Source organism: Larimichthys crocea, chromosome VI, assembly GCF_000972845.2.
Source record: "Larimichthys crocea isolate SSNF chromosome VI, L_crocea_2.0, whole genome shotgun sequence".
NCBI lineage: Eukaryota > Metazoa > Chordata > Actinopteri > Sciaenidae > Larimichthys > Larimichthys crocea.
Window position 1 is genome coordinate 23,511,465 of NC_040016.1, and position 15,893 is coordinate 23,527,357.

The window sequence follows — 15,893 nt, forward strand, 5'->3', positions numbered from 1 at the left end:
AAAATTTAATTGAACTGAATTGAAATTTTAGTGTTTTCTTTCCATAAAACTTCCATAAAAAGAAATGGGACAAGAGATTCCGTTCCACCATTGTAGATGGAATCTTGATCAGGATCTTGTAAGGTGTGCATCTTTCTGTTAACTTTAGTGTGTTGAGCTTGTTGGTTGTTATACCAGCTCCACCAGAGATGAGCCTGACTGAGGTGGTGTTGTCTTTCAGAAGCATAATGATGACTGAAGGGCTGTCGGTACTCATTAAAAAGACAAAGCAAAAAAAAATAAAAAAATTTTTACCAACAACACAGGCAAAGACAAATTAAACGCTCCCTGGATTTCACAAAACAGACTAATAAAAACATGCAAGAAACTTTAAGACAAGGGTTTGAAGGAGAAGCCCAGTGGACTCGAAAACCAAAATCAAGGGGATACATACACTGAGAAACAGAAAATCCTCAACTTAAATGGCCAGCTAATGCACAAAGGGACCCAGGGGTGCATATCTTTTCAGACATGAGCACCATGCATAGGATCAGGCATTCCTCTGACTGCTTTGCATTGTGGGACCATTGTGTATTTCTCCAGGGCAATGGCCCAAACACACGTCCAGGCTATGTAAGGGCTAGAAGGACAGTGATGGAGTACTGAATCAGATAACCTGGCCTCCACTTGTTTCATAGTTTTGATGTGTTCATTATTCATCTACAATGAAAAAAGTTATGAAAATAGACATTTTTTCTGTATAGTTCAGTGATATCATTTGCAAATGGTGATTACAAATACAACCGGTAATCAATCTGTCTGCTTTGATGAGAAAGAATCCACTCTGTCTTTGTTTTTGCACTTTATTAATTCAGACATACAGTTGAATATAACAAAGACTGTAGAATATCATCAGTGAGCCTATTGGTAATGAAGGGGCTGGACAGTTAACCTCAGTAGTCGTTTTGGCAGTGAACTTAATAATCAACAAGTGGATTAAAATAACAGCACTATCATCATCCCAGGCATTGAGACATGTTTTAGCTTACAAAATACTGTAATGATTTCAAAAGCATCTAGAGAAACACATTATTGGTATACATTCACTTTATTGCAAGATTTTCTGAAAGCAAGCGTATTATTATTTGTCTTTTTTTTATCAGTTGCATAGTTCAAGCACTTTTTTCTCCAAAGTAGCAATGGTTATATGTAATAGCAGGACATACTGTAACTGAAATCCAAAATATTATATACATTGACTAATGTATATTCTTTATTTTTGTCATCCATAAATGCTACATCTACAGTAGTATCAAAGATTAGACACCACCTTTTGGCTGTCATGTCTTAACACATCAGATTCCAATTAATCCAAAAAATATCTATGATCTGCTCCTTCAAATAAGCCTCAAGAGCAATACAATAAAAACAGTCTTCTTTGTGAAAAATGCAAAACGTAATTGAGTGTAAAAATTTAACCTGTCAACTTGTCATCAAATATCCATGCATCTAAAAAAATATGTACTGCCTCCTTTGAACATATTCCCTTTCCAAAAGAAAAACTTAAAAGAAGAAAAAATAGAAGTATTCTCTTAAATCCTTTTTTATTTTTGCGTTATGAGAGCTGTTAACTAGCTTTATTTCCACATAAAATTTCATTTTCTTTAAAATATTGTCTTTGAATCTGAGTTTGGACAGACAAAAACTTTCTACAAAGACAGGTCACTTGAAAATATAAGTGCATGAGGGGAAAAACAGGAGTAGTAAATATAAATAACACAGACACAACAAGAGGAAGAGGTGTGTATGTGTGTGGTTGCTTCATCCTTAATCTGGAGGAAGTTGAACAAGAAATATGGTCTGACTTAGAGAGATGCCAAGATCCTGTGACAGTTTGAACACATCCCGAGTTTATAGTACAGATCATAATGACTTTCTAAGGATGTGTAACATTAGAATATCAAACTCTCCACTTTCAGTTCACAGCCACTCATAAAATATCAGTAGATATAGTCACAACTCCATCCCCATTCACATACTGATCCTGTTTAATCAGTGGCTTCCAAATAGAATGTACTAAAACAGTTTGGTTAATTTCTGCATTCAAACTTAGGATGTAATTTAAATGTAATAATGTATTATTTACTTTATTCACATAATACATGTATTTCAAAAGAATTTTATGATGAAAGATTGGCCATTTCTAGATAAAGATTAGATTTTTGAAAATGTCCAACACTCATTGGTACAATAAATCATTTAATAATCATTCTCCCAGATTCAAACATTGCCTCTTTTGTCATTAATATGTCCATTCATCACAACACACACACAGACATGTTTTAGACTTATGGCACTGCATTGTTGGCTGAAATGTTGTTCGGATATGTTACATGACAGTATTTTAATAATTCCACTCAAATAACTGCATTATCAGCGAACTCCTCCTTACACAGACGTTTTTTCACAATTGTTTTTTTCTAGCAGAGTTACACTTCTAAGGTCACTTCTATTTTCACTTTCCACATACAGTGTAGCTTTTATAAACACATATCCAACATACTTTACCTACATGTAGACAATCAATTGCAGAATTTCGATGCGGTCCACTGAACTGGATGCTTAATGCTTAAATGCTAAAGGTACACACAGTGGCTGGTGGTGAGGTGATCCCTTCAGGAAGCAACTGTCTCATAGATATTCATATTCATATGCATATGCATCAGTTCTAGATTAGAGATGTATGCTGAGTGCCAACATTCTGTGCCAAAACAGTACAGAAATATGAGATGTATAGATTAGTTTTTGATGTGGAGTTTGTCTCAGAGTGTGTTTGCATGAGCACACGCTGAAGAAACTGAATTGGCAATGGCTTGTTGAGTCTGGGGTAAAAAAATTGTGTTGCAGCCTAAATATAGAAGATGGTGTCATGTTCTTTATTATAATGGGGAAAATCAGGTCACTTCCTGTCTGACACCTCTAGTCCAGCCACAATAAACAAGTCTGTAGTGTCTAACAATACTCCACCATGAAGATGTGACAATGCCCATAATGCAATGAATTCAGTAACATTTCAGTCTTACAATCTGAATTGCTTGATTTTCCTCCAGGTTTTGTGACAAAAGTAAATGTTTTATCCCCAGATATGCTGACCTGTGCTGTTATTATGGGGAACATAAGATTAAGGAGCTAACAGTGCTAACCAGGTTACAGAGGGTGTATGTATGTAGCATCACTAAGACATGGCTGAATGAACTCACTTCAGACTCACTGGTAACTCTGGGCGGCTTTCAACTTGAGAGAGCTGAAGACAGACAGGAAGGCAGGCAGAGAGAGGGTGAATGACACACAGCAAAGGAAACGTCTGTGGACCACAGGGTTGGAACCTGGTAGTTGCAGGAAGGACTCACCCTTGTGTGTGGGAAGCCCACCAGTTTGGTGTGAAAGATTCAAGAGATTCAGGGAAGCAAAATATTATAAATGTAACATTACATTTGACCCAATTAAATGTATGGAAAACTAAAGGTTGCATATGAGTGTAATTGAGAGTGAAGTTGATAGTGATGGGAGTAATGTAGGGGTTGGAGGTTTGAGTGAAACAGACATCATAGTGACTTCAGAAGGAGAGTTTTCAGCTTTTTAAAAAGGATGAGAGGCTACACTTTATCAGTTGTCAAAGGATCAAAATATGTCAGTGGGGGCCCTGAGCCTCTAAGCCTGCCCTGAGCACCACCCCTCACTGTGCCACAACCCATTGGTGGTTGATATGCAGATTTGATGGTATGGAATGAATGCCTTCCTTTATGTTTAGAGTCCAGAAGCATGTTCAAAGTTTCTCTGTAGGGTTTAGACTCTTGTCCATTAATCGAACTCAGTGACATATGTTCATATGGCCTCATCCTTCTCCAATTCTTTCTCTAGATTAATTTCTGCAGCTCTTTTCATTGCCCCTCTACATGGGCCTCACATATTCAGTCTTTTCTTCTGAACTGAATGTTGAATCTAGAAATGTTCAATGACATTTTGTCATTAAGAGTGCAAAACATCTCACCAACAATGTAGTTAATCAGTAATCTCTACTTTGTAGGTGTGTCCTGAGCTAAATTATATAGAAATATTTCATAATTTTAAGATGGTAAGACATCTGGAGCGTTCCTTTGTGCTACAGGGCACACATAGTGGGAGGCCATTGTGAACTGGATGAACTGGAGATGGGGAGGTGAGTTTGCAAGTCTTTATAGTCTTCCATTCCATCCATCCACAGCTTTCTGTGTTTTTGTTGTTTAGTTTTTAGGTGCTAAAGTAATTTGTCTGGGGCCATCTTCATATCTTCATTGTTCAGTTGTCCAGTGATTACTCAGAAAGTGGCTCCATCAAACTTTACAGAAGCTAGGGCTTGAGCTGCAGACAAAAGAAAGGCAGGCAAAGAAAGATAAGGTAACCTCATTTTACATTACCTGCATATCACTGAGTACAGAGCACTGGTTACTATTATTGGAAATAAATTGAAATGTATCTTTGTAATCCATTTTAGGAACAACTGATTTGAGTGTTCTGTGCTTCTGTTCCAATAATCTGTGTAATAACATATCCTAAGCTACTACTTACCTGGGTATCTACTTGACAATGACAACATTGTTCAACACAAGGTCTAGCCTATTTTGTTGTCTGGAGCTTTCAACTACATCTCTTGACCTCCCTTAGAGTTGCTCAGTTATGATATGAGATGCTTTTCAGGAAACTAAAAAGGACCTTGCATTCAGAACTTTGAGAATGGACCTCCATGCTTAGTAAAGACGATGTTTAGATTGAAAAGTAGGTAGTTCATTTCTGTTGTCTCTATTGCTTCTTGCAAACCAGAGGCAAAAGTGTGAAAAAATGGCTGCAGTAATAAGTATCTGAATCTATTTTAGTTTAATTATGTTACAAGTTTGACAGTGATATGGAGCACTTTGCCCAAAATGGCTCATTGTGATCTTAAACTTCTAAACATAAGCACTGCGATTCAAAACCAATCTCATTTAAACATAATGCATCATATCATGAACCTGAAAAACAACCACAGAAAGTGAAGTGAGCACAGGTTCTAAACAGGGTAGGACAAAGAAGACTGTAGGGACGTGTGGTGAACAGTGACTCACCTTGTATGATTCACACATTCATGATGTGGGCAGAGTTGGGGAAGTCAGCAGAGGAAGGGGGAGGTGCCAGGCTGGTTGGGGAGGTAGGGGAACTTGGGGCACACTGGGCTGGAGTGAGATGGGGGAAGCAAGAGGCATAAAATGGAAAGAAAAACAAGGAGTGAACCAATCAAGGGGAGAAGTACAGTGAGATGAGTCAATGAAGAGGAGGGGTTTCTCTGCAGACATGACTGGGAAAATCCAGACATCTGTGGACTTTCAAGGTAAAGAATTCTGATCACCATGTAACCTTTAATATGGACTATTTTAGCCTTCAAAAAGGGGGGACATGTATGTAAAACATGTATGTATCTCTAAACCATAGTTTGTAAACTTGTTCATATGTTTGTAACTTTAAATTCTGAGCAGCAAACTTGGATGTACATCGATACAAGCTGAACATTTCATTTTCTGAAACAAACTCTGTTTTGTACATTTGTGCGTTCAATAAAAAGGGGGGTCTTCAACTTCTGACCCATCAGCTTTGTTGAAGCTGTTGAAATTTATATAAAATAAGATTAATGCAGTAGATTTTGAGAAGGTCAAGGTTTTGTGTGGTCCAGTGGGATCTTCTAAGTAGTAGCTGGCTAGCTGTCGACTGTCTTGTGATTGACAGAACCTAACCAAGTAAGGTTAGGTACCAAACCAACCAAGCAGTTTTACTCAGGCTGATTGGCCACATGTTAAAGGTCCCGCCCCTGCTTCTAATAAAGGTCAGTGCATACAACAGTAACATTCAGTAAGCATATTTAAAGTCTATGTGCATGTACACACGCTCCTGCCTCAGTGTTTCTGCTGCACAGGTCATGAAGCATCAGGCTTTCAGGCCTGGAAGTGAATGCACAAAATTGCAAAACAGAGTTTCCAGCCTGACACTGAGATACTGCAAGTATGTTTATGTGAGCTTGCAGCATAAAATGCATAGATACATTTATAAATGTACAAGTTTGTTACAAGTTTTGGATATATATTACATTATTCCATAATTAAGGAAATGTTTAGATATTTCACTGGATTAGTAAAAAAGTGCAACCTGAAAAGTCTGGTCGCTGTTATATTGTTGATGACATGATGAAGCATGATGGAGCTATGTAGCTATAAACTGCACAAAGGCATGTGAAAGAAAAGAAAGATAAAGAAAAGCCTGATGACATTATCATAGAATACAGAACACACAGTTGTTTATGTGGTGTGATTCATGGTAAAATTTGTATTTTCCACTTTAATGTGTTGTTTAATGTTTACTGTGCACTATGGGAACAATGGACAAATGATGAGGGTATCTTTCTGTAAAAACAAAGGCACATGTTGCTAATTAATGCATGGCTTAACCTTATTAAATCAATCATCTTGTTTACCCAATTTCTAGAAACCCTCCATGGGATGTGTGAATTGCACTTCCCTGGACTGACTGATGGGATAACATTTTTATTCTTCTGCGCTATTTTAATGTCTTTATGAAATAACATCTATTTTTTTGACATATATTTGTGCTCTTCTGGGGAAACTGTACCTAAACTGATGTCAAAATGTATGAACTGAAATACTAAATAGCTGGATTTGCTCTGGTGTAGATACATTAGCATATATAGTATATTTGTCAATGAAGGTGTTGTAAGTATGACATGAAGATAACATTCTAAAATGCACAATGAAATAAGACAGCATATTCTAAAGTGTAAAAATAATAAATAATAAATAATAAAATAAGGCAATCAGACAATCAAACAGACGATCTACGAGGATTCCATGCTGTCCTTGTTAATTTGGCACCACAATTGGTGTGCTGTTTGCTGTAATATTACAGCAAATTCGTCTATAAGAGGGACCAGAGAGGCAACAGCAACTGTGCGTGCCACACCTTACACTGAAAAAATGTCCTATTCTTAACCCTGCTACATTGCTACCTACTAAGGGTGATGTGATCCCCATAACTGCATAAATGTTAACCTTGCCCTGACATTACAGAAACTTCTTGTTCCAAATATGGAGGGTATGCAATTTGTGAACACCCGATATATGCACCAATGAGAACTGGTAACACTGTTTCTATTTTAACAGATTCCAGATTTTTGTGTTAGGGTTATTTTAAATCAGGATTAGATTTCTGATATAAATTGGGTAAATCATGAAGGTGTGTGTAGAAATATATATGAAGTAGTGTTGAAAGTGAGTACTGTGGCTTGTTGTGTGATCACATAGTGCAGTTATTGGAAGAGAGTTAGTGATGTGAAGATGCTGATAGTGGCACCCATGTGTAGAGAGTCCTCACCAGAGAGAAGACGGCTGCGGCGAGACGCCTCAGCAGCCAGAGCACAGGATAGCTCAATGCGCTTCTCCTGCTCTTGCAGCTGCTGCTGGGAACTGACTGGAGCTCCACCCTCCACCGGGCCGTCCAGGAGAGGAACCATGTTCTGCAAACTGACAGTGGGAAGATGAAAGGCAGAGAAAAATGTATTGTGATCTGCATCAGAAGGACATCATGTTGCCAAATTGGACAGCAAATTGGACCAATAGGTATAGATGTATAATGTTTTGATACATATATGAGCAGCATAAAAAATTGACTGAAAATTGAATAAAGCTAAGTCTGAGTCAAAAACTCACTTTGATTTGGCAATGAGGGTTTTGATCCGTTCCAGTTTCTTCTGCTTCTCCTTTTGTTCCTCGGGGCTCAGAGGAGTGTTATCCTCCACATCCAGGTAACGCTCTGGGATCAGAGCGTTTTCAGGAGCCATCAGCTACGTAGCAGACATCAGCAGACATAATGCACAAAAATAAACTTGGATCCACACACATACAGTGATATAATATACCTTTCATAAGATCTAAATAGTGAGCTTCTATGGCACACAAAACAGTTATGTCTTTCAAATTTTGTTAACAAATGTGTTAAAAATCTGTATTAGTGAGCACTGCTGAAACCTTGACTGAAAACTCTACTCAAACTTTCTCTCTCTCTCTCTAATCTCTCTTTTGCTATGATATGGCACTATATGAATAAAATTAAATTGAATTGAATTGAATTGCTGAGTTAAACAGCAGGATTATTGCACAGGTGTTGCCTGCCTGACTTGTCACAATAAAATGTGCAGTTTGATCTTGCAAAATATTTACATATTTACATCTATTAGGCACTGAAGTACCATTGATGAGATTTTTCATTGTGACCTCTGGAATGTTGGCTTAATGGCTGTGTGAAGTTGCTTGATATTGGCAAGAAATGGAACATGCATACATGGGGGCAGCAGTGGCTCAGGAGGTAAAGCAGGTAATCCACCATCAGATGATCAGCATTTGAATCCCTGGATCTGCCTTGCACGCAAGGCCAATACTTCCAAATTCTCAGAAACAATGTTGGAAATGTCTCATAGTAGTGAAATTTATATATATATATATATTGTTTATGGACAACAGCTCTGGTGGACATTCCTCGTGTTGCGTGATAAAACTTCCCATTTTAGTGTTCTTTTATTGTAACCGCACTAAAAAATGTTTACTGGTGGGTGTTGATGTAACATAGATTTTACATTTAATTTGACTCAGATATGTCATCTTCCACTTACAACGAACCAAACCAAGTTGGCCTAACACACTTTCTCACATGCTGATATCACGTTGACCTAACAAGAATTTTAACACCCTAATATCAAAGATTTTCCAGTTGGTAGTACTTCTACCAACTTCCACAGACATGCGCGTTGCAAGGCTGTATGGGGTTTCCATACCTCTGCGCAGGGGCAAATTTAAGGGGGAACGTACCTGGTCATGACCAAGAACTTCAACGTTTGCCTTGCTGGAAATAGTGATTGTCTTTTATGGTAAGTACTAGTGTTTCTTTACTTGGTTTACAAGGTGGATAGTGTTAATGTCATCATGTGCTACTGTAGACCTATATAAAATGAATCAGTTGTTGTGAATGTTTATCGTCTCCAACGAACTGTGTTAGCTAAGTTGGGATTGTTAACTGGTGTTAGCTTCGCTAGTCACGTCTACCACGTTAGCTACAGTATACAACAGTTTAGAATAGTGATGCACGATATGAAAAATGTCAACCAATACCGATAATTTTCTGCTTCTCATGTCCGGATAACTTCATATTTCAACCCGAAAGTCCCCGTACGGGGGACAGCATGACGTGCATGCACAATACAGATGATCAGCGTCTGCTAGGAAGCATCAATCCTGACATGTAGCATACCAAAATGACAGAGAAATTCAGCTAAAAACTCTACCAAGCATTGCTACCCAAACGAAACATAGTTCAATCCCGAAGCAATTATCTGGGCATGTAACAAAAACAGAAAAACGAAAACAGTGCATGCCCACTTTAGCGCTTCTGATAATTCCACCACTTGAACCAAACCACACAAACGTTGCGTTAAAGCAGAGACTCTGCTGATTACAAAGATATGTGTCTCATCACTGTGCCATGAAAACTCGGCGAGCTAGCCCCCAAAGAGTAGCAAAAAAATCCACAAAACGATACAGTATGTCTTATCCTTGCCGTTTTGTGTCAAAAGTTCTATTCCAGCGTGAAGAAACTGCTGCTAATGTCTCCTGCTATGTCTCTGCTTTAGTTTGAATCAATCACGAAGCTCCTGGTTGTTTACATAAAGACAAAGAGGCTTTGACAGTGAAGTGTGACCTCTTGCTGCCATACTACCTTTGGGTTTACTTCATTCTGGATCGTCATTGGTGGGTCAAAGGTGAATGTGGGCGGTACTAATCGATTTTCCTAACTCTGGTTGGTCGACAGGTGAGAGGTGTCAATCATCCACACTCTGTGTTGTTTTAGCCTTAGCAGCACTGCTAGCTGTTACCGTGGCTGCTTCATATTCTTTTAATATCGCTTGTTTCAAACATTGCGTCATATTAAAACTCGAAGTCTTCTTTCCTCCTCTCGTAATCGACGCTGAACAACTTTTGCAAACAGCAATGCTGTTGTTATCTTCTGCCACACTGGTGAAGACATGTTCATTATTAGTCTGGCAGAGACGGGGCCAGGCTTGGGTCCTGCCAATACGGCGCGATAGCTTTTGGGGCTATGGAAAACTGTGATGTAGCATGCCGTCCGTCCGTCCGTCTTCTTCCGCTTATCCGATTACGGGTCACGGGGGCAGCAGCTTCAGCAGGGCGGCCCAGACTTCCCTCTCCCCAGCCACTTCTGCCAGCTCTCCCAGGGGGACCCCAAGGCGTTCCCAGGCCAGCTGAGAGACATAGTCCCTCCAGTGTGTCCTGGGTCTTCCCCGGGGCCGCCTCCCGGAGGGACGTGCCCAGAACATCTCACCAGGGAGATGTCCAGGAGGCATCCTCACGAGATGCCCGAGGCACCTTAACTGGTTCCTCTCGATGCGGAGGAGCAGCAGTTCTACTCTGAGCTCCTCACGGATGGCCGAGCTTCTCATCCTATCTCTAAGGGAGAGCCCAGCCACCCTGCGAAGGAAGCTCATTTCGGCCGCTTGTATTCGCGATCTTATTCTTTCGGTCACTACCCAAAGCTCGTGACCATAGGTGAGGGTAGGAACGTAGATCGACTGGTAAATCGAGAGCTTCGCCTTTCGGCTCAGCTCCTTCTTCACCACGACGGACCGGTGCAGAGTCCGCATCACTGCAGAAGCCGCACCGATCCGCCGGTCGATCTCCCGTTCCATCCTTCCCTCACTCACAAGACCCCGAGATACTTGAACTCCTCCACTTGAGGCAGGATCTCATCCCCGACCCGGAGACTGCACTCCACCCTTTTCCGGCTGAGAACCATGGCCTCGGATTTGGAGGTGCTGATTCTCATCCCAGCCGATTCGCACTCGGCTGCAAACCGCTCCAGAGAGAGCTGAAGGTCACGCTCCGATGAAGCCAACAGGACTAGATTGTCCGCAAAAAGCAGCGACCCAATCCTGAGGCCACAGAATTGCAGCCCCTCAACGCCCTGGCTGCGCCTAGAGATTCTGTCCAGAAAGGTTATGAACAGAACCAGTGACAAAGGGCAGCCCTGGCGGAGTCCAACTCCCACGGGAAACAGGTCCGACTTACTGCCGGCAATGCGGACCAAGCTCTGGCACAGAGAGTACAGGGACCAGATAGCCCGTAACAATGGGTCCAGAACCCTATACTCCCGGAGCACCCCCCACAGGACCCCCCGAGGGACACGGTCGAACGCCTTCTCCAAGTCCACAAAACACATGTAGACTGGTTGGGGTAGTAGGCTACAAAGCAAAACACTGTAATTCAATAAGTGATTTAATACTAAATACTATAAGGAATATAACAGTTTAAAACCTATATAGTGTCTGTAATGTCTACAAATATTTTTTTTTACATTGAATTCATATGTCCTGGTAAAAAATATGTTGGTAATGTATATATTTTTGAAACAATGTCTGAAGAATTTGTGTTCAGGAGTGGGTTCTATGCAGTGCAAAAGTGTGAACTATGTGACTTTAGAGAGACATGCAGTGAAAAGACTTTTTTGAAGCATCTTGGACACCATTTAAGGAATCAGGAAACTGTGCAATGTCCCATACATGGATGCACCTTTAAAACTAACATTCGTCCAACACTTACTTCCCATTGAAGTCGAAACCATAGAAATTGCTCACCTCAAGACTATCGAACTACAGTAAGAAGCAGCACTTTAAATAAACAAGTTGATTTGGAAGGGTCATCGCAGGATAATGTGAACGCAGATGAGATTGAGGACAATGTTGAGGTTGAGGAAAATGTGGATAATGAGACACTTAAACACAAATTAGCTGCTCTGTTTCTTTCTATGCAAACAAGTCTTTTCAAGATGGGAAGTATTACAAAGAAAATGAGTTACTAGGACAGGAAACCCATTGTATTAGTTTGGCATTGTACACTGATAATTTCGAGATATGTAATCCGCTAGGCACCTTTGGAAAGCTTCATAAGATCACAGCTGTGTATTGGGTTGTTTTAAATTTACCTGCCGATCCAAACTCCCTTCAATTCAACTAGCTCTACTCGGTAAAAGTGTTGATGTAAAGAAATATGGCAATGGAAAGTGTCTTGAGCCATTGATTAAGGATATCAAGCATCTGGAACAAGAGGGACTATGTGTTGAAGCACTGGACCAGTTTGTTAAGTGTACTGTACTGTACCACTGTATTCTGTGTGTGTGCTGATAACCTCGGGGCACATGGTCTTGCAGGGTTTTGTGAAAGTTTCATTATTGAAAAATTCTGCCGGTTTTATTGATTAAGTAAAGACCAAATTGCCACAACTAATGTTCATGACTTTCAACTGAGGGATGTTGATGGGCACAACACTTTATTAGAGGAGCTTAAGCAAAATGAGGACATCCATAGCATTAATGGTGTAAAAAGGGAGTGTGTACTTGGAAAGCATCTTCTGTTCTTTCATACAGTCAATGGATATCCTCTAGATATATTGCATGATTTTTTTGAGGGGGTCATTCCAGTGGAATTGTCTTTGTGTTTGAAAAATCTGATATCAAAAGGTTTCATTACATTTGATTCACTAAATGACTACATAACGCCAAAATACCACAAGAAGAGCCTGCTTGGGAGATTTTATTGGACCTTAAGGAAATTGTTGTTTCACACACACTGTCAGAGGAAGCATTGTGCTATTTGTCCTCTAAATTTCAGGATCACCGCAAGTTGTTGACAAGTACTTTTCCAGACTTTCGACTTAAGCCAAAACACTACTTTATTGACCATTACCCGCATTTAATTCGCTGTTATGGGCCGATGACGATAATACACTTGAAGAGGAGTGGCTTGCACTAGTGGAATAATAAAAAAAAAAAAGATAAGGATGACCTATTCCCTACGCCGTAAGGAAATTGTGGAGGTCCAGGAGACATGGCCTACACTGTTTTCACCGGTGGAGGTAAGGCTTTATCATGTGAATTGTATTTAATTGGATTGGATTGGATTCTTATTGTATTGTTGTATGATTATGGAAAACCTGGTAAAGTCCTGGCCTGGAAGTCATAAACTTTAACTTCAATTAACATTTAGACTGGAGATGGACAGCATATTTGTTTATGATATCATAAACAATATATGGATTATATGGATTAAAATATCACATTTTATGAACCATTAATGCTGAAAACAACAATACCAAAGGTTTCACAATTTCAAACAGCACACTATAGCCATATTTACCTGGCCCCCCAGAGGGGGTTGGGCCAGGTATTGCAATGACCCTGTCTGTCTGTCTGTCTGTCTGTCTGTCTGTCTGTCTCTCTTGTGTGTGTCTGTGAGATCTTTAGACAAGGGACATTGTATCTCAACGAAAGACAGCAGCTCTGAGAGGACTACCCATCTTCATCCGACTGAGTGATTGTCTCTAATTTAATTTAGTTTGACTGCTTTTTACAAACAGAGTAATTCTCTTTCTCTGGACCAGGTAATCATAATGACTGAGTCCCGTTCACATACGCATTGTCTTAAGTTTATGGGTGACTCTGTTGTAACATGACAAGGGATGTGTTCTACAGATCACACTCCAAATCACAACTTGTCACTATACACAGTTACAATTGACACTATACACACGAACAATAAGATTGAAGACAACTCACTTCAGTGCAAACAGTAACTGGATTATTTAAACTACAGTATAGAAGAATAGAATAAATAAGTACTAGTGCAAACAAAGAAAATAAAAAACAATAGAAGAGGGGGTGGTGTTGATATTTACATAGAGGTCCTATATACAGGCTGGTATGCATATTGGTTATCCAAAGTTACTTTATCCAAAGTTACTTTCCTGTGTGTTTAATAATGTCTCTGATTTCCTGAGGCGACTGATCCTGAGGATGCTGTGGTCCGAGGTGTATCTGTTGGGATTTTTAATCATCTATGAAGATGATTGTGCCACCACACCAACAACTGTGCAAGATACCGCTGTTGTGTTGGAAGGGGCCATGTACTCCATGACCACCTGACCTCCACAGCATTTGCATACCTCTTCGGACTTCTGTATGCCATGGACATTGAAAACCCCAAATCACTGAGGTACATCTTTGAAGCAATTCAGACCATCTTTTTCGAGCTTGGGTCTGGATGCTCACAGCGCATCAGGTCGCTGAAAGCAAAGCTTTTGCAGTAAACTTCTATAAGTTCTAGACTTGTTTAAATGCACTAGACTTTATACGTTTCTAGAGTTGTTTTTTGCTCTTAGTCATGTCAGTTAGTCAAAAGATGTGCATATAGTGAGCAGTCTGTTCATTTAGGTAAAATTGGTAAGGATTACACCGGTGTCTTCAGATGCTGCTTGTAAGAGGTCTTTTTTATTTTTTTTATTGTGTGGAATTTCAGATTCCTTCAGAACACTTAATTATTTGAAATTTGTACGTATTTGTTGAATGATTAAGCCCTTCAAGATTTAAGTAGAGTCTGTAATCCAGATATTAACACTGACACTCAGGTGTAAAGGTTTACTTGATTTTAATGCTCAGGTAAAGGTTAAAGTGTTTTTAGTTCTTCGTGTAAAATAAAATGTGTGATTGACACACTTGGATACAGCAACACAGGTGGGTTTAGTTTGTGATGCAGCCTGAGTACTTGTTTTCGCACAGTGCCAAATGGCTGTTTCATTGCAAGAGAGACACAATCTTTGTGATCTTTATCTCTACAAATATATTTTATAAATATAAATATATAATATTTTTTCAGTTGACAATGATTTGTGTGTGATCATTTTTTGCATGAATACATTTAAATGCAATTATATATAGCATATTTTAAAGTACAGGTAACTTGAAAAAAACATCATATTAAATGGTAGAAATACATGTTATCAAAGCAAACATTTATTTGTTATTGTAAGAAGAATAACCTAATTTGGTCAACAACGAAAAATAAGTTGGCTGAACTTAAGTTTAAACTCGAAAACCCTTGTTAAGCCAACAGCAGATGAGACAAGTTGAGTAAACTTAAAATTGTCTTGCATCATGTTGCCTTTGAGTTGAGATGGTCCCTTTTTTTTTTTTTACTGTGGGTCCAGGACACACCTGTGCAATATCAATATCTGACATGCCACATCTGTGACATATCTTATTATTTTGGCAAAGGAGAAGAGGTGGAGAGCCCTCGTTCACTTCCTCCCAGCACTCAGGGGGCATCCCCGCACCTGCAGGAAAAGCATTGTGTTATGGCCCCTCAATAACCCCATCCCTCCCACACCTATCACCTCTCCCCTCATTATTCCGGCAGTATATGCATTGGCCCAACTCATTATCAGCCAAATCATGCATTGTGCTTCCCCACTGTTTCCAGACCCCTGACCTTTGGACTTGGATTCCGTGCTTTTGTTTGCCTTGGACATGGTTGTTGCTAACCCCAGTCTGCCACTGGATTCTTTCCTTTGCCTATCCTGCCAACCTGGACCTTTGTAAGCATCTATGTATTTTGTATGTTATCAGTAAACTTGCCTGATTTTACATCAATCGTCTGAGAGTTGTGCGTTTGAGATACCAAAATGAATTCAAGAGTGAATGAGGGTGCCATGCCTTATCTGGATGATCTCACCTCTTTGCTCATGTCCAGGTCATACTGATCTGGTTCAATCTGTAATCGCCTCAGGCGAGCAATTTCTTCCGAGGTGACTCCTGTCCCTGGCCTCGAACTGCTGTCTCCAAGTCTTTGATGTCAATCTCGTGAGCTGTCAGCCGCCTACGAATCTGTCCACACACACACACACTCATACACAGTAATAATATAATAATTGTTTTTTTGT

The 15,893-nt window shown here is 39.8% G+C and overlaps 1 protein-coding gene across 1 annotated transcript; it reads right to left on the minus strand.

Moving 5' to 3' along the window:
* Positions 1 to 1,578: 1,578 nt before the first annotated feature.
* On the minus strand, positions 1,579 to 15,893 carry LOC113745859 (pleckstrin homology domain-containing family A member 6-like). The gene is made up of 5 exons (XM_027279316.1): positions 15,686 to 15,893; positions 7,767 to 7,900; positions 7,432 to 7,580; positions 5,121 to 5,228; positions 1,579 to 4,380 (listed from the first exon to the last, which is right to left on the minus strand). The coding sequence occupies exons 1-4, from the start codon at positions 15,695 to 15,697 to the stop codon at positions 5,131 to 5,133; spliced, it is 393 nt and encodes a 130-aa protein (XP_027135117.1). The 5' UTR covers positions 15,698 to 15,893; the 3' UTR covers positions 1,579 to 4,380; positions 5,121 to 5,130.